The 20,349-nt window shown below is 34.4% G+C and overlaps 1 protein-coding gene across 2 annotated transcripts; it reads left to right on the plus strand.

The window, feature by feature from the left end:
• Positions 1 to 59: 59 nt before the first annotated feature.
• On the plus strand, positions 60 to 20,331 carry LOC113039753 (E3 ubiquitin-protein ligase RNF13-like). 2 transcript variants are annotated; one of them, XM_026197813.1, is made up of 11 exons: positions 65 to 205; positions 586 to 642; positions 1,727 to 1,863; positions 1,960 to 2,040; positions 9,212 to 9,337; positions 12,373 to 12,460; positions 13,362 to 13,452; positions 13,731 to 13,836; positions 13,928 to 14,021; positions 18,335 to 18,415; positions 19,445 to 20,331. In XM_026197813.1, the coding sequence occupies exons 3-11, from the start codon at positions 1,750 to 1,752 to the stop codon at positions 19,795 to 19,797; spliced, it is 1,134 nt and encodes a 377-aa protein (XP_026053598.1). In that variant the 5' UTR covers positions 65 to 205; positions 586 to 642; positions 1,727 to 1,749; the 3' UTR covers positions 19,798 to 20,331. The 2 variants fall into 2 exon arrangements, with proteins under 2 accessions (XP_026053597.1, XP_026053598.1); XM_026197812.1 differs by lacking the exon at positions 586 to 642 and having other exon boundaries at positions 60 to 205.
• Positions 20,332 to 20,349: the final 18 nt, after the last annotated feature.

The following is a 20,349-nucleotide window of genomic DNA, read 5'->3' on the forward strand; positions in this document are numbered from 1 at the left end:
TTCTGTGTCTGCGCGCTAGAGAGCGCTGTGTGTCGTGTAGGAGGAGTGTGTGTGAGCGTGTGTGTGAGAGTGTGTGTGTTGACATTCTGGCCTGCCAGAAGATATGAGGTTGGACGAAGCAGTCTGAAGCCTGTAATTTCTTTCTGGTGTAATGCCATCGGGGTTTATTATCTTCCTGGACTAAAGAACAGCATCTAGTGTAATGGTAAGTCGCTGACGCAGTTTTGATTTGTCATCTTTCTGTTTGCTGATTGAGGTTCAGTCACTACTGCTTGCTCTCTTTGATCGCGGTCGTTTCTCCTTTAGCCTGTCAGAGCATATATATCGATATATGTTTATATATTACACATATGTTATATGTATACTATGGTGAGGTGCTGTAGATTCGAAGCAGATGGTTCGAGTAATGCGAAAGTTGATCCGGTTTGTGTTGACTGTTAGCCAGCGTGCTAATACAACCAAAACCGTTGTGATTCAGGACCTAACAAATCAGTTCGAGGAACAATAACGCAGATGTCAGTTAAACGACGTTGAATTTTATGTTTATGTAATCGTGGAGCATTTATTTTCATTTATTTTTTACAGGCCGTTGTCTGTAACAGTATGCGGATCGGAGAATAAAAAAGGAAGTTTTTACATCACGTGAGTGAATCAGATTAGATGTAAACTACAAAAATAACAATAACATGACGATGAACTATTAAAGGTTTTATTTAGGTTTGAAATATGTTTTTTTTATGCATGTGATACTAAATCCAAATATGACTTAATGTAACTATATACTATATCAATGTAAGCTGCTCTTGCCCCGCCCCCTTTTAACTTATTTTTACGTTTCCAGCGATTTTTTTTAGTAACTTACCCCAATTTAGTGTTTTTTTTTTTTGTTCTAGTTTATTGGATCATTCATTTCTAATCATATCCATATTTAATAGAGTTCAGTAAATTGAAAATTGCTACTGTTATTACTTGTGATGAAAAAGTGTGTGTAGGTTAGGAGAGTCGTGGTTTATTGAAACATGGGCGTGGTTTATCTGTGTTTATCAGAGACTAGCAACAACAAATGGTGTTACATTTTTTTCTAGTACTTCTTGGTGGTTCAGCCTTAGGGGTTAATAGCTACACCATTAAAAAAAACAACTTTTATTGTTATGCATTTTGGCCGTTTATTTGTATCAACAGCATTTTTGTGTCCTAAAACCTTTTGAAAATGAGATTCAAAGTGCACGGTTTTGAAAAAGATGCTGTTGTTGTCTCTGTCTAAACGTGAAATAAACCTCGCAAATTTGTGAAAACGGTGACATCATGGACGATACATGAAGTAGTGTTTCTTTATACCGTGACGTCGCCATCTACTGGCCTGGCATGAATAATACAGCGTTTTTTTGTCGTTTTCGTGCATCTGTGTAAACGGGCATTATTTTGTCTTGTACACAAAACTTTTCGAAATCATACAGGAAAATTGACGAGGTTGAAGGTTTTAGCTGGTTATCATGGTCCTGTTAACCCTCTGTCTGCATCATTATCAGGGCAGAAAGCATCTCGATTGATGACTTTTTGCGGTCTATTCTGGCTAAATATGTTTTTGAAACCTTAGGAATTTGCATACTGTTTGCATTATGCTGTAGCTCATATTTCACTAGTGCTCAGTTTTATAAACTGACAGGAAATATTTTTTGGGGGACTGTCTACTGATGTCTAATGCATCATTTCCTTTAATTTGCAGGTGTAACTGAAGCAGATCTTAAGATGCTGCTCTCTTTGGGGATGCTGATGCTCTCGGCCACACAGATTTACACCATTTTCACGGTTCAGATATTCGCCTTCCTCAATCTGCTGCCCGTGGAGGCCGACATATCAGCAGTGAGCCTCTGACACACGTTCAGCAAGTCAATTGATATGCAGCATTCAAACACATGGTTGTCGGACAGTAATTCATGATTGTGTTTGTTTTTATAGTATTCATTTGACAATAAAACGGAGAACTTTGATGACTTGCCGTCTCGATTTGGCTACAGACTGCCCAGTGAAGGACTGAAGGTGAGTCAGCTATATTGATCAAAGATACCGTATCTTAATCTTTTTTGACTATTATACTGTAGGTCTGTTCCAAACCCCAATAATCTGCCTTTATTTTGCTTAAGCTTGATTTTTATTTTATTTTTATTTTTTTTAAACCAAGGTTAATCTGTAAAGTTTGTGGTTTATTAAAAATGCTATTATTTTTGCCCATCATTGGTCAGATCACCTTAATAACAAAATTAAATATTGTTTTACTGTGTATAATGAAATAATATTCAGGTTGGCTGGATAAAAAAAATATTTGTTTATGTAAAATATACAAAATAGTTATAGAAAGATATAGGAATATGTAAATAATTGTGCAATTGAAATAATAAATATAACTAATTTTACTTGCAAATATTAAATACATCTTTAAATGTGTATTTTTATGTACTGGTAATATGTAATATATATAAGTAATTCACTACAGTTTTAAAAGCATTGGTTAAATATGTTTCATTTATCAACTTAAATTTGAAATTGATAAAGTAAGGGCATTTTAAAGTGACAGTAGTTCAAATAAATACTACTCTTTTGAACACTTTATTAAATTGGGAAACAAACATTTGACAAAATATCAGGGTTTTTTGTATTTCTGTTCCAATAACAGACTTACAGGTCCTAAAACATTAAAAACCGTCCCCAAAGCTTTGAATGGTGGTTTAGGTTACATTAAACTAAGTGTACAATTACCAATTATGGGAGTTTAAGGAGTGTTTCATATGAACACTTTTAACACTTTTTCTGTTAGTCATCATGACAGCTCTCACCAGATGTACAGGTGAGGAGAGTTTATGCAAGATTGTTGACCAGCACCCTGACGGTGTGAAAGGGCCTAAAAATAGACCTCAAACCTAGTGAATGAGTCTAGTTTAGTGACGAGTTGAGATGATTGACCCAGAACTGCTGCACTCACGCTCCACGTCATCAGATAAGATCTGCAAACCTTCAGATTTACACAATCAGCTGGCCGAATGACTGCACGCTCTGAAGGAAACATTGTGTAATAAGTTGGTGTAGGGTCAGAGGCCAGCGAGATGTGTTTATAAGAGACATTTGGATGATAACCAATGGTCTATAATGGTGTAACTGGACGATATTCAACAGATAAATGGGATAAATGATTAAAATCCTGTAATGAAGCAATCCGTCTTAGTCTTCATCAAAAGCAAGAACATTTGTTAGAGCAGGTGCGACATTGCATGTCCCATAATTTATTGTTGAATGTGGTGAGTTTGCTGTGGTTTTGACGTCTGTAACAGTGCTGATTTATATATATATATTTTCTTTTTACTGCTGACAGTCTAAAGACACTAGAGAAAGCCCTGACAAAGCATTTTACGAAGAGTAATGCGTTAGATATTTTGTGAGGGTGTGGAGGTATCCGACTCTGATTAAAATCAAGCAGGAATACAATGGATTGAGTTAACAAAGGCACAGCTGGCTGCTCAACAGATGGCTGCAATACAAGTTAACTGAGGCAAAGCTAAAGTTTTCTCTTTTGATCACATGACAGAGCATCAGTTTCACAAAACCTTGTGTTTTCGATGTTTATGTGCACTATTAGCATCAACACCAATGAACGATAACGGTCTTATAAGTATGCACTGCTATTATGTCATCTGGCACTTAGAAACATTGTCCATGTCAAGAATGGTAACTATAACACTATCTAAAACGATAGCTATATTAGCATCCACACTAACAGATGATAATGCTCTTGGTATGATTGTGTGCTGCTGCTACGTCATCCACAGAGTTGGGTATAACGCATTACACCGTAATAATTAAAGTAAAGATATTGCGAGTGTATTATAAATAATGCTTGTGTGATCTTTCAGTCAATATTAAATTAATGAAAGAAAGAAAGTGTATTTTTTTTTTAGGTTTGATAACTTGAAAAGTGAATTAAACTTGAACGTAACATTAAGGAAGTAAAGTAATTAGTCATTTGATTTACTTTTTAAATGCGGTAATCAGTAACGTAATCAAATTAAAGTTTTAAAGAAGTAATTTGTAGTGGATTACTTTTTTTTAAGTAACTTGCCCAGCACCGGTCATCTGCCACTTTAAAAACCTATAAACGATAACTATAACTGCGCTGCTTTAAAAGCCCATTCACGCCCAGAACGATAACTAACAATAACTATAACTCAAACTAATAATAGCTATATTAATATCCACACCAACGAACAGTAACGTTTCTTATAAGTGCGCGCTGGTTTTTTTTACTTCTGCCACTTTCAAAATCCTGTTCACGTCAATAACGATAGCTATTACAATAACTATGATGATAGCTATAGTAGCATCTGCACCAACAGACGATAACGTTATTTTAAGTGTGCGCTGCTATGTCGTCTGCCATTTAAAAACCCTGTTCACGTCAAGAACAATAACTATAACTATAATGATAGCTATATTAGCGTGTAGACTAATGTATGATAACGTTCTTATTATAGGTGTGCGCTGCTTTAAAAACCCATTCACGCCCAGAACGATAACTAACGATAACTATAACTCAAAATAATAATAGCTATATTAAAATCCACACCAGTGGGCGATAACTTTCCTATTATAAGTGTGCGCCAGATTTTTATCTTCTGCCACTTTCAAAATCCTGTTCACGTCAAGAACAATAGCTATTACGATAACTATAACGATAGCTATAGTAACACCCTCACCAACTGACGTTCAGTTTAATATAAAAGCATTTTTTGCACGATGAGGCTTTTGAATCAAAACAATAGATCTTTATGGATATATTCACATCAAGCATGATCATCGAAAATTAGTCTTCAGTGTCTTTATTGTTACATATCTCCACCCACACCAACATGATTGATTAACCAAGAGGCTTTTTATTGGTCAGTGCTGTGCATTTGAGTGCCAAAATTTACCAAATTTGAACCTAAGGCACAATTTGCATTGTAACATTTCTTTGCCACAGGAATTCCATCGTACAAATGTTTTCTTTCTGACATTTTCCATTGTTGTATTGTGGGTATTCATTTTTGCCTTATTGCTAAAGATATGAATTTCCACCCAATCCATTGTCACGTTTGAACCAAGTAGCTTGCTATTTGTCGGCGCTGTTAATTTGATTGTCAAAATTTGAACACAACGTGAAATTAGTATTTGGAAATTTGTTCATCACCATGAGTCCATTGGGTGAAATTCTTCACTGCACCGATTGCTAGTAAAATGACTGGATTGTGGATATTCATTTTTTTCTTTGTTGGCTTGCTATTGGTCGGCACTAAAATTTTTAATGTCAAAATTCGAACCCAACTCAGATTTTGCATTGGGAAATCGCAAAATGTCTTCGCACAACAATAAATGTAATTTACTTTGATTTTAAGTCTGATATTATTTAGACAACAGAATTGGGTAATAGCTCCTAAAATGAATTAATTGTCTTTTTATATAGTCATTATGCTAAAGCAGTTCTACATTGTGATTGAATCGTGCCAATTTTCTGTGCCTGTTTCACTGTCCTGATCACACAAACCTCATGATATGTTGGTGAAAACTGTGAAAATGACTTCACATCTGTCACTTCTCCATTTTGCCAAGCCTTTCGCTTTGATTTCCCCTTCTTTCTCACCTCAAACCAAAGTGATGTTTTTAGAGGTCATCCACCATGTTTTTCATATTTTCTCTATGCAGCAGCGTTCACCTTTGTCCTGATCAGCTGGACACAGCGTAATATGCTTATCGCCATCTATTTTTGCTAAATATTGTGTCAGGAGTTAATCCCTGCTGGAAAATCCATCTTAATCTGCTCTCTGTTTTGGAGCGTGGCAGCTGATCTAATCTAGTCATGAGCTGGTAAATCATCTTGGACCAGCAATCATCCTGCTGCATTTTGTCACCAAAATGTAAATGTAAAGCTCCTAAAAGGCTGAGGGCCTCAATAAGAACAGGAAGGCCACTTCCTGAAATTCAGGGTCCCTGGTTGCATTTGCTTTCTTTTGTCATTTTGAAAAAAAGATATATTCTCTCTGAACCTCTATTCCTGGTTGGAGATCAGCAGTTTTTAGGGGATCCACTGTTTTCTAATGTGGAAATCAGTGTTTGATATATATTTATTTATTAATATATTTGTTACTGAACTAAAAAAAAAAAGTTTATTATTGTTTTTTCATTAATTGAAATATAAAATAATAATAAAAAAAATACTTACTACATACTTAAATAACTGAAACATAACTGAATTAAACAAATTAAATATAATTAGAAATATATAAAAAAATACCAACAAAAAAACTGACCAACTAAAATAACAAAACTAATTATTAAATTACTAATTATTAAATTACTAGAATTTAAACTAAAATGAAAACTGAAAATATGAAAATAAAAGCTAATAATAGCAATTATGGTTGAGCTGATACCAGTAAATGGCTGATATTAAAGTTATATAATATTTTTCGAAATAAATTGGAAAATGAAATGCTTAAAATCTAAAACTAAAATCCAAATCTTAAATTAAAATCAAGTTTTAAACACTTAATTACTTAATATTATTATTTTATAATAATTTCCAATAAGTAATTAATGTTAAGTTTTGTTAAGACTAATTATTACAGTTCCATGCAATATTATTTTAATTATTTAAAAAAACAAATCACTAGAATCAAGCATTTTAAGCTAGTGAACTGTGATTTAATAATTACAATTATGTTAAATGCAGATTATTAATATATATATCCTATACTGGTTTCTCATAGAAACAAATTACATTGAGTAAAGAAAAAAAAGTTACATTAAATGTTTGAGTCAAAAGTTACATTAAATTATTGATTAAAGTTACATTAAATGATTGATTAAAGTTACATTAAATGATTGAGTAAAAAAAAGTTACATTAAATGATTGATTAAAGTTACATTAAATGATTGAATAAAGTTACATTAAATGTTTGAGTAAAAAGTTACATTAAATGATTAATTAAAGTTACATTAAATGATTGATTAAAGTTACATTAAATGATTGAGTAAAAAAAGTTACATTAAATGATTGATTAAAGTTACATTAAATGATTGAGTAAAAAAAAAGTTACATTAAATGATTGAGTCAAAAGTTACATTAAATTATTGATTAAAGTTACATTAAATGATTGATTAAAGTTACATTAAATGATTGAGTAAAAAAAAGTTACATTAAATGATTGAGTAAAAAAAAGTTACATTAAATGATTGATTAAAGTTACATTAAATGATTGAATAAAGTTACATTAAATGTTTGAGTAAAAAGTTACATTAAATGATTGATTAAAGTTACATTAAATGATTGAGTAAAAAAAGTTACATTAAATGATTGATTAAAGTTACATTAAATAATTGATTAAAGTTACATTAAATGATTGAGTAAAAAAAAAGTTACATTAAATGATTGAGTAAAAAGTTACATTAAATGATTGATTAAAGTTACATTAAATGATTGAGTAAAAAGTTACATTAAATTATTGATTAAAGTTACATTAAATGATTGAGTAAAAAAAAGTTACATTAAATGATTGAGTAAAAAAAAGTTACATTAAATGATTGATTAAAGTTACATTAAATGATTGAATAAAGTTACATTAAATGTTTGAGTAAAAAGTTACATTAAATGATTGATTAAAGTTACATTAAATGATTGAGTAAAAAAAGTTACATTAAATGATTGATTAAAGTTACATTAAATGATTGATTAAAGTTACATTAAATGATTGAGTAAAAAAAAAGTTACATTAAATGATTGAGTAAAAAGTTACATTAAATGATTGATTAAAGTTACATTAAATGATTGAGTAAAAAAGTTACATTAAATGATTGATTAAAGTTACATTAAATGATTGAATAAAGTTACATTAAATGTTTGAGTAAAAAGTTACATTAAATGATTGATTAAAGTTACATTAAATGATTGAGTAAAAAAAAAGTTACATTAAATGATTGAATAAAGTTACATTAAATGTTTGAGTCAAAAGTTACATTAAATTATTGATTAAAGTTACATTAAATGATTGATTAAAGTTACATTAAATGATTGAGTAAAAAAAAAGTTACATTAAATGATTGAGTAAAGTTACATTAAATGATTGAGTAAAAAAAGTTACATTAAATGATTGATTAAAGTTACATTAAATGATTGAATAAAGTTACATTAAATGTTTGAGTAAAAAGTTACATTAAATGATTGAGTAAAAAAAAGTTACATTAAATGATTGAGTAAAAAAAAAGTTACATTAAATGATTGATTAAAGTTACATTAAATGATTGATTAAAGTTACATTAAATGATTGAATAAAGTTACATTAAATGTTTGAGTAAAAAGTTACATTAAATGATTGATTAAAGTTACATTAAATGATTGAGTAAAAAAAAAGTTACATTAAATGATTGAGTGATGAAATAATGTATTATTTTTGATAGTTTTAATTATTTAATCTAATTATTTCATAGTAACAATTATGCTATGTCATCATCTAGCCTCACAACATTATAATACAGAATATTATTTTGACTGAAGTGCTCTGTTTTGGAGTCGGCGTTAGATAACAGCAGCCCACATGTAAAAACAGAGGCAGTTAGCTCTAAAAGATGAGGTTCATCATGTCAGCTGATGAAGCGTACATCATGCATCTGTAACACTCAGTAATGCAGGGCTCCTGTGGTGCTGTTTTTGTGGCCTACTTTGACTCATCCTCATGTGATCATGTGCTGGCCTCATGCCTTGCCTGCTTTCACGGCCCAGTAACCCATCCTTAAAAACAGGAAAAACAGTCCCTCTTGCTGGAGCGACACTCGCCTTCAAGCGTTTCTTCAGTCTCCAACTGCCTCAGTGAAACCTTATAACACGTCTCAGAATCAAAGTGTCCTATTGAGGTCACAATAGCTATGTTTCCATCCAAAGATGCAAATTTAACTCGTGTGCAAAACTGGAATATCGCAAAAACATTCTGCGAATAAAGCATTGTTCTTCCTGATAAACCGGCACTTAATATCTGTAAGAAATCTAGGGGAAGCCACTGCATGTAAAAGTGCATGAGAGCCGGTGGAAGGAAAGGGGCTAATGTAAGGAGCTGTGTAGTCCTGGAGTGTGCTCTGGTGCAGCAGAGGGAGCTGTTGGCAGTCTTTTCTGATTGTTTGTTCCTGTGCGCAGGGTTTCCTGATCGGAGCCCGTCCGGAGAACGCCTGTGTCCCGATCGACCCCCCTCCCCTGCGGGACAACCTCAGCAGCACCTTCATCGTGCTGATCAAGCGCTTCGACTGTAACTTTGACGTCAAGGTAGGTTTGAGACCGTGTCGCACACATGGGGAAGTCTGAGACACCACAGACTCCTGAGTCTCGCAGCGAGCGTGGGAAAGGTTTGTTTAAACGTGTCTGAACGCCCTCCACAAAACCTGACCCCGTGCCAACACACGAATCATCAGGCAACTCGCTGCATGTTCTTCTGCAGCGGGGCGAGATCTGTATCACGGTCAAACCAGCAGATCCACCAACACTGCTGTGTGCTGGCCGCGCACACAACTGAGCCTCCGCACTGCTTTATCGTATTTAAGAAGATTTTAGATTATTATTATATATTTTTATATTCATTTTAGATTTTAGTTTTTTTAAATATTTAAATTAATTACTTTTTTCAGGCAACACTCCTCTTTATTGTTGAATATCCTTTTAGGTCAGAGTTGTTCATCTAATATTAATCTTATATTTTATTTATTATTTAAAAGTTTCCATTTTAGTCAGGATTATTAAAGTCATCTAAACTATAGTTATAGTTAACTATAGTTGTTATGGTTAGCTAAACCTAAACATTTGTGTGTGTGTATATATATATATATATATATATATATATATATTCAAATAAAAACATTATTAAATTTACTTAAGCTTATTTAAAACTCATTTATTTCAGCATTTCCAACTTTTGTTTAGTATAATTTGAAGTACAACAATAACTAAAAATACAAAAAAAATAAAAAATTATATAGACAAAAATATTTAGAATAATAGCTAAAGTGAATAGAATAATAATGTCTTTTATTTTTTTTTAATCCAAATGAGAGGTAATTTTTTATTTATGACATTCTAGTCTCCTAGCAATGCTTTACACTTTATGTTTTTGCTCAGGTTCATTGACTGTGTGTGTGTGTGTGTGTGTGTGTGTGTGTGTGTGTGTGTGTGTGCGCACATCATTCCACTCACACCTGATATTGCATTTTTTTAAACGAATGCATTTTTATAAAAACTGATTTGAAAATATATTTTTTTGTTGTTGTTGTAAAAATTCATTCATTTTAATATGTATTTGTACAATTTGTATAAATTATTTTCCAAATAAATAAAAAGATACATTATTATAAATTAGAAAGTGTATACATTTTATCACACATAATTATTATTATTTTTTATGTGTTATTGTTTTACAAATCGTAGTTTTTATCAATTACATTTTTTTTACCAATTGAAATAAAATATAATATCAATTATTATAATTCAAAATACTTAAAAAAAAAAAAAAAGTATTACAAATATAAAGTATTTTAAAATGCTATAATTTTAAGAGTATACGTTTTCCCAAATATAAAATACAATTTTAAATCCTTAATTTATATTAAAGTTGCAGTCGGTAACTTTTGACGCTCTAGCGGTTAATAAACAGAACTGCTTGCGTCTTGCAGAAGAACATCGTAGCCGGAACTACTTCTCTCTGTTTATGTCTATGAAGAATCACAAAGGTACTGGGTTACTCCGCCGCGGTACCCCCGAAGCAATCTAAAATAGTGCGAATATCAAGACTTATTATAGGTGCACCCAAGTGATTCAGGACAAGCCAAAAACACGGTTTGGAAAATGGATTCATGGTGTACTCGCTTATTATATACATTTTTCTACATTTTGAACACAAACAAAGTTACGGACCGCAGCTCTGATTGGTTGTTTCTTACCGGGAGCGATGTATTTCTGCAAATGGCAATAGGACGACTGGGAGGAGCCAGAGGAGCTTGATTTTTTTAACAGATTATCTGTCTCATATTCTACTGTCAGGACATAATGACAGGTTCAACAAATATGTAAAAAATATATTTTTACAGAAGTTACCTACTGCAGCTTTAAACGTGCTGCTGTTACACAGGTATCATAGAAACTCCTCCGTCCAAGTAAGCAAATGCGCTCCTACATGCAAACCCAGCCCCCGCTCTCCAAGACGCGCTTCGCTGCGCACACATTTCATGCTGCTGGCAAATGATATGCAAAGCCTTCAAGAGGATCGCCTGCAGTTTCTGTTCACCTGCGGGACTTTGGACAACTTCCAGTCACAGCGTGGCGTAACGCCTGTCGAACTGTTGACAATATTCTTCCCATACCACAATAAACCGTTAATCATCGACAGCGCGGTGGAATTTGTGCGCCTTTGTAAGGTGTGTAGAGATGGAGTATGGTGATAAAACATCAGGTTAAAACTAAACATTACATTCTGGATAAATCAGCTAGGCGAGTTAAATGATTAGCTTTACGTCACCTTGTATTGCTTTATTTATTTAGTCAGAGATTACAGGAAATGTCGAGTACAGTAAGTGTTTTCAGTAAATAATAATAAAACACTATTTTTGAAAACATTTACTTGCATTAAAAGGAAATAAGACATTGTAAGAAAATATATATACACACACACACACACACACACACACACACACACACACACACATATATATATATATATATATATTGCATAAATTAAATTAGCAATTTAATTACATTTTGTAACATTTTCATGTCAAATAATAATAGTAATTTATTACCATGATAAATTGTAAATTTTAACTATTAAATGTAATATATATTTATATATGTATATATTTAAGTACTACCATAAATGCTATCATTATGTATAAATACTTTACAGTATTTTTAACTCTCTATACAGTAAATGCAGTAAATTCAGTATAAAGTAAATTCTTACGAATGTTCAAATTTAGTACTTTTAAATAATTAAATATATGTATTTTTTAATATACATGACAACTTTTGTGTATATATATATATAAGCTTCATCAAAAATAAAAATGTTATACAATTTTTATTTTCCGTTACTGTAATGACAATTATTAACATCACATTTAAAAAATGTCTTATTTCTTTAGATTGGGAGGTGAATTCTGATCCAGACAGTTCTTGTGAAGCTAAAGCAGTGTGCACATGTGAATACACAATACATGTGTCACACTAGACGTGTGTGTGGGGTTGGAGGAGTGCACACATGACGCCTGTGTCTGACTGAACACAAAGCTTCTGTCTCTGTCCTCGTTCTTCTTCAGGTCCTCCATGCGCAGAAGGCCGGCTACAAGGCGGCGATTGTCCACAATGTGAACTCTGATGACTTAATCAGCATGGGATCCAACGATCGTAAGTTCCTGCGCACGAATGCATAAAACATGCAGCGGGGAGACACACGCTCGTGTGTTCTGCTGCGGGACAATGCTGCGATTCACAAACCTCTGTTTCAATGTTAGGACGAAGGCCAAAGTAGAGGAACCAACCTTCAGCGTTCTTAACTCCAGTCAAGTCAGGCTTTATTGTCCTCCTCCTGCTACATGTGTGGACATATAGTGCAACGAAATGTTGTGTCTCATACTGGTTAAACGTAAACATAAACATATAGAAGAAAAACAGACCTATACAACAGTTAACCGTCTGACTATACATATACTATAAATAGATGACTATACATACACAAACTGAGACTGTACGTAAATACTGTACATAAAATTATGCAAAAGAGATATTTTGAAAGGAATGGGTTAATCAAAAATGAACGTTTTCTGAAAATGTGTTCACGCTCAGGTCATCCAAGAGGAAAATGAGTTAGTTTCTTATTAAGATGAGTTTTCTCCTTCATAGATTTGGAGAAATGTAGCATTACATAACTTGCTCACAAATGGATGCTTTGCAGTGAATGGGTGCCGTCAGAATGAGAGTCCAAACAGCTGATAAAAGCATCAACAATAGTCCACAGCGTATTTCCACATCTCACTCAACTCTCACAGATTTAACAGCGTTTGACATTAATGGAGTGTAAGATTGGTGTTGAGCAGATATAGACAGGTGGTGCTGGGGAGGAGGAGGGTTATTTGAAGGGAACTATTCCTGTAAAGTGGACATAAGTTCAAAATAAATATTTTACGATTTTAAAAATACACTCGATTCTTTAACATTTAATTGTTTGAGGACTCAAAGTGAATCAGAATCAAATCAGTGTCTTAATGTACGATTGTGCCTCACTTTTTTTCTTTTTTTTTTTTTGCAGTGGATATCCTGAAGCAGATAGACATTCCTTCAGTGTTTATTGGTGAAGAAACGGCCAACTCTCTCAAAGAGGATTACATCTATGAGAAAGGGTGAGGGCTCTGGTTTCACTACTGAATACTTCACTGTTCAGACGGTTACTTAACAGAAACATCTGATGAATTCAGCTGCGCTGGCACTCCAACAGTCATATGACACTACAGAAAGTCTGCCGCTCACACTAAGTCTGAAAATGTGAAGCGTTCGCAAACGGCTTTTCCACACCAATATTACTAAATACTTAAAAGGCTCTTATATTTAATACATATAATACATTACATGCATCATATGAGTTGTAAGTGTTGTACTCAGTCTTGCTTCGTGTTTCCAGTGGTCATGTGATTCTCCTGCCGGACTTCAGCTTGCCTCTGGAATATTATCTGATCCCATTCCTCATCATCGTTGGAATCTGCCTCATCCTCATTGTAGTGTTCATGGTGAGTCGTGATTGTGTGCAATTGACAAAATGAGCTAACAACCAAATATATTAGACTCGACTGAGATGTTTGCATCTTTCTTAAATCGCAGATCACAAAGTTCGTACAGGACCGACACAGAGCCAGGAGAAGTCGCTTACGCAAGGACCAACTGAAGAAACTCCCAATTCACAAGTTTAAGAAAGGTAACACACGTCTCAAGATCTAACACTGAGAATACATTGTGCGTCAGCATTCAAACACATTAAATATATCATACAAAAATAACTCTTTCATTTTGTCATAAGTGGCAGAAAAGACAAAATTCAAACACATTTCAAATAAATGCTGTTCTTCTAACAAAATATAAGTTTCCACAAAAATATGAAGCAGAACAGCGGTTTTCAACATTGATAATAATCAAAAATGTTTCTTAAGCAGCAGATCAGTATATAAACTGATTTCTGAAGATCATGTGATTGAAGACTGGAGGAATGATGCTGAAAATACAGCTGTGCATCACAGAAATAAATTACAGTTAAACAATATAATTACATAGAAATTATATTTTAAATGTATAATCATATTTCATAATATTACTGATATTCCTGTATTTTTTTATTTGTTAAATGCAGCCTTGAATGAGCAAGAGAGACTTCTTTCAAAAACATTTTAAAAACCCACCCCAAACTTCTGCCAGTATTGTAAAATGATCGCAAAGGTTTTTATTCGTTATTTGTTTGACCTGTAAGACTCACCAGAATGAGAGGTTCGAATAGTTCTAGAATCCGATTCAAACATCACTTTAAAAGACATAACATGTTTGATTCATGCCATCAAGTCAGTTCTTTTAAACTGTCCATTTTAAATTAATTTAGCTACGTAATTTATAGGTCCTCTGCAAACTACAAAAAGCCAATTAAAAAAAATATATAAATATAAATTATTAAACAAAATCAACTTTGTTAAAAAAATTGCAAAAAGTTAATGTCGGTGGTAAAATGTTAATGTTTACTGAGCTTAAATGTCAAAGACCCCAATTAAATTCACTTAAAAGGCCCGTCTGAGTTGCGTTTGAGGGAAAATCTAGTGTTTTTGTAGGCTCTTCCACTTAATACTTATCATAAAACGGAACGTTCCGGTCCTTGATTCTGATTGGCTGAGCCATGTTCAAAGCCATTGTAAATTACTCTATAAACACACACCTTTGTTTACTTCTGTGTGTTGCTTGGCAACCACTTTGTTGGAACCTCCCCTGTCTCTGAGGAACTAGATTGTTTGGTGGAAGAATACTGTTTTTATTAATATCATTACACTTTATTTGCTCTGTTTTATTTATTGAAACCTTACTATGTATATGGAATAACTGTTTTATAAAAGCAATGACGCCCGTGAAGCCGTGGTTTACAGTGAATTTAATAACAGTTAAGGGGGATTTACTCACTCCGCTTTGTGGACAGACAGCACAACAGAAAGTGGGAGAAATGTGGAATTCCCCTCCCGCGCCATTTCCACCTCCTCATAGTGAATCATCAAGCCATTTTACAACCAAATCAACAGCGTGACCGTTGACCATTCACTGCGTGCCTGCATGAATGAGCATCCTGTCCGGCTCGCTCGTAGTGCGCTAGAAGTGTGTTCGCCTGTGAACGTGACAGCAGACGCCGAGACATTCCTCCTGAAGAAGGTGTCAGGCGTCACTTTCACTGAGGACAAGGAAAGAGTGCGGTCTGGGCTCAGGTTACAGACACACCTGTGTTCTTGTATGCACTTTCAAACATTAAACCGATGAAAGGTGTGTGAGATTTCCTGAAGCCAGCGGGCCGGCGGTAGCAGAGTCCTCTCTTACACTTCAGATATTCAGAGCAAATGAGAGTCATATCAGCCATTTGTAATTGTTTCTTACGTATTTACCAGATGTCATGTGAATGCTACCAGCACGCGTGCTTAAAATAGGTTCAGAAATAAGCTTTATTTTCTCTATGCAAAGCATATGGACATGAGCAAGGCAGCTTGTCTATCTGAATGATGTCTGAATGACTGGAGTGGAGAAAAGGACTGTCACGAAATCTGATTTTCACTACTAAATTATCCTGGATAAGAGAGGGAATTCAGGATAATTATCACAACTGCTTTTTTGGGGGGGTGGGGGGGGCACTATTTGTTAAATTCGTAACTTTTACGTTTGCAATTTGTAACCATAACCATAAAATGTGTTAAACTGTTCTGTACTAAATCTGTACTAACTAGGGTTGCAAAAAGGTGGAAAATTCCAGAAACATTCCAGAAATTTGGTAAACTTTCCAGGATTTTGGGAATATTCCAGTGGTTTTTGGAAAGTTTCCGTGAATTTACCAGAAATCTTCCACCTCTTTGCAACCCTAGTACTACTAACCCTAACTAGCTAACTAAAATACTAGCGGACAAAAATGTTCTTGTTATAAGTGAAAATTTGTGAAAATGTGCAATATACAACAAAGCCTTTTAGACAAAATAGTGTATCCCACAATGCAATGCACTTCAGTGTTAAAATCATGTGACGAGCACTGAAAAATGTATCATCGCAAAGTGCATACTGTCCGCTGGTGTGGACGCTAATATAGCTATCATTATAGTTATCATGTGCCCACATTAAAAGCCCTGTTCACGTTAGCTATCGTCATAGTTATTGTTCCTATGCTAGCATCCACACCAGTGGACGGTAACTTTCTTATTATGAGTTTGCGCAGGAGTTTTGTCGTCTGCTGCTTTAAAGCCCCATCCACACCAAAAACGATAACTGTTAAGATAGTTTTAATGCTAACTATAATGATAGCTATATTAGCATCCACACCAGCGGACAGTATGCACTTTGCAATGATAAATTTTTCGGTGGTCGATCACATGATTTTAACACTGAAGTGCATTGCATTGTGGGATACACTATTTTGTCTAAAAGGCTTTGTTGTATATTGCACATTTTCAAAAATAAGCAGTTAGATCGAAAATCGCATATTCACTTTTTAATAATTACTTCGCGACCGTTATATTCAATATAGTACGTAGTATGAAAGTTGCCTAAACTTACATTATTCATATTTTCATAAGCCAAAAAATATTTAGTATTGAATAATTTTAATTTTGTTTGGATGGCACAACTTACCCCAAAGCATGTGTATATAATATATAGCGATATATATGATTAAACGAATAATAAATGTGCTGGATTAAACCACTGACACATCTTGCCCTGTATAATTTTAATTAGTGCCATCAAAGATTAATCGTGATTAATCGCATCCAAAATAAAGGTTTTTGTTTCCATAATATGTGTATTAATATAATACACAGCACACATATATAAATACACACACATGCATGTATATATTTACAAAAAAGTAGTTACATTTATATATTATAAATGTAATTATATTAAGATAAATGTATAATAATACACACGTGTATAAAATGGAAACAAAATCATTTATTTTGGATGTGATTTAATCGTCTGACAGTGCTAGTTGTTTCATCCGTCTGGACATTACTGAGGCTTTGAATCCCGTCACACACAGATGAAGGCCTGCAAACGTGTGTGTTTCACCTTGCTCTGGTTCCCGCTCGTGGCGTCTCTGCTGACTCGCTGGTTTTCCTCATCCGGCCGCTGTGCTGATTCATCGCTTCTGCCGGCCGCTGCAGTCTGCCTCACTGAGCGAGCGAGCGGGTTTTTCCTGTCGTGTGACAGACCGCAGGCCCAGGACACACAGCTGCTGTCATAGACGACACTCGGCGGAAAACACACCTTCACTGCAGGCTCTTTTAAAGGGATAGTACACCCCAAAATGAACATTACTCGAGTCAATCCAAACCCAGAAGACCTTCGTTCATCTTCAGAACACACATTAAGATATATTTTTGATGAAATCTGAGCGCTCTCTGACCCTCCATAAACAGCAATACCCAAGAGCCTTGTTTACACTTAGCCCAAAAAAGCTATGTACACTAATATATGATGAATATTTGATCGCTGTTTGAACATGGGTGATGAAAAAAGTATATTATGAAGTCTATTTCAACCATGTAACCCAGTAGATACAGGTCTTCCCTTAAAGCATAATCTTCATCAATTCTCCTTCACAAGGAGTGGAGTTGTTTCTGTTGTAAAGTAACATCAAAGCTGCTGTCTGTGTGAACTCTTCAAGCACCCGTCGAGTCCGCAGTGACAGATACCAGCTTCTCCATATACGGTCACACGCAGCCGTGGCTCTTGGTGTTCGCTTACTGCTTGTGTAAACACTGAGCTTCAGCGGAGCCGCTCCTTCATTGGTGGAAGGAAACCTGAAAAAACCCAGAGGAATCTGAAGGAGGGCAGGACGAATTCCTGGACTTATTGAGTTCGGTCCACAAAACCCAGAATCTGAAAGAAAATGCTGCATGTTTATCAATAATGTGCTGCAAGTGTGAAAACCAGAAGCCCTTCTATTAAAGATCCTGATGCAATATATAGATATGATTAAATAATCTGTTTCTTAATTCCTCGTAGGGGATTCGTATGACGTGTGTGCCATTTGTTTGGATGAGTACGAGGAGGGGGACAAACTGCGGGTTCTTCCCTGCTCACACGGTGAGTTTCTGTCTCGTTCGGCCCTTGAGCAGCAAAACTTACTCAATTTAGTCGTTAAATCGCGTAAATTCTTCAGATTCAGAACAAGTATCGTCAACGGAGTATGTGTAAAAATACTGAAAATAGTGTAAAAATACTGTTCACCACCATCAACACACAGTTTGTTTTTATAAACGATAGTATTGTTTAACTGAAGCATTATTGCATTAAATTATGAAACGAAGCATTTAACTTTGAGCATTTGTTGAAAATGTTGTAACCACATGACACAAATAAATGAATAGAATAATACAAATTAAAAAAAAAAACATTTAAATAAAAGCATTGTATAAAAAACAAAAATTAACTGACTTAATTTTTTAACAATACATTTTATTTTCATTAAATTAAAAATGTAATTCAAAATCTAAATTAAAATGATTTAAAAAAAGACACTTAAATGTAGTAAATATAAATATGAGTAATGAAGGTATGGCTTTTTCTTTATATAAGTTCTGAATACCCAGGACATTAAAGTACACAATAATCATTAAAATAATTTGTATTTAAAAGGTATGTAATATCAGTTAATTAAAATAATAATAATTTATATGCATTTAAATAATACAAATAGGCTGCACTTTAAATTAGTGTATGTCAGTTTTAAAATTCATTTATAATTAAAATAAAATTACAGCAGTTTTTGTTACTAGTAAAAAACAAAACAAAAACGAAGGCATGGTAGGGGGAAAAAAGATTTTTATAAATTAAGAGAAAACAAACCATGGCATTAAAGTGCAGAATAATAATTAGAATAATTTATATATATTAAATCCAATTATCAGTAGATATTTAAATATAAATAATTTTGTATGCATACAAAATGCACACATCTATACACATGGTATAGTCAAGGGAGGTCCTGTTTTATTAATTTTTCATTACTTTTATTTAGTGAAAACTCTAAGTGAACCACTAACAAACTGAAAGGATTTTGATTGTAATAATCCAGCTTTGTGTGTCACTAATTCTCTCTGTACCGATCATCAGCCTATCACTGCAAGTGTGTGGACCCATGGCTGACCAAAACCAAGAAGACCTGCCCCGTGTGCAAGCAGAAGGTGGTGCCATCCGACGGCGACTCTGAGTCCGAGTCTGAGTCGGGTGACAGCGGCGGCGAGGAGAACGAAGCGTCAGAAAACACGCCCCTGCTGCGATCTCTGGCCTCCACCAGCGCCCATTCCTTCGGGACCATGTCCGGCTCGCTGTCCCATCACGACGCCGAGTCCTCGGACTACGACGAGCGCAGCGACACGACCGACAGCGAGGAGGAGGTGACCGTGGAGACTGTGGTCGTACAGCTGCAGCAGGGGCGTCCCGACGACATGGAGGCCAACGCTTGAGGCGTTAGCCGCCGCCGCCACCGCTAACTCAAACTCTCAATGACATGCCACCGTCACTTAACAGTTTATCATCACAAACCTGTTTAATGTTCGGCAATACTATGCAGCGAAATTTTATAAATCATGATTTCCCCCCAAATGAAGTGCGCACCTTTTGGGAATGTCGTTAGCGCTTGCTGCCAAACTCGTCTCATACCTGTATCCGATCGCGATCAACTGCATGTTTTATACGACACGATAAGACTTTATTAGCGACACTGACAGCACCGTTTTGATCATTAACAGCGGAGCCGTTCTAAACACCAGTCACTCAAGTGATCTAGGAAGTGTAGTTAGGGAATAACACATTTATATACTGGAAGTAAGTTGTGTAAGTAGATTCGAAGAGTTTTTTGTTTGTTTTTGATAACACAACGTGAACTGTTACCCATGTCTTTTAATGTGACTTTACTGTAAATATACCTTTCTGCTCACCCTTGTTTCTAAATAGCCTATGTTCATTTCTCTTCATGAATAAAATACTACACCTTTTGCTGTTTGTGTCGATTTGTC

The sequence above is a fragment of the Carassius auratus genome, chromosome 22, assembly GCF_003368295.1.
Source record: "Carassius auratus strain Wakin chromosome 22, ASM336829v1, whole genome shotgun sequence".
NCBI lineage: Eukaryota > Metazoa > Chordata > Actinopteri > Cypriniformes > Cyprinidae > Carassius > Carassius auratus.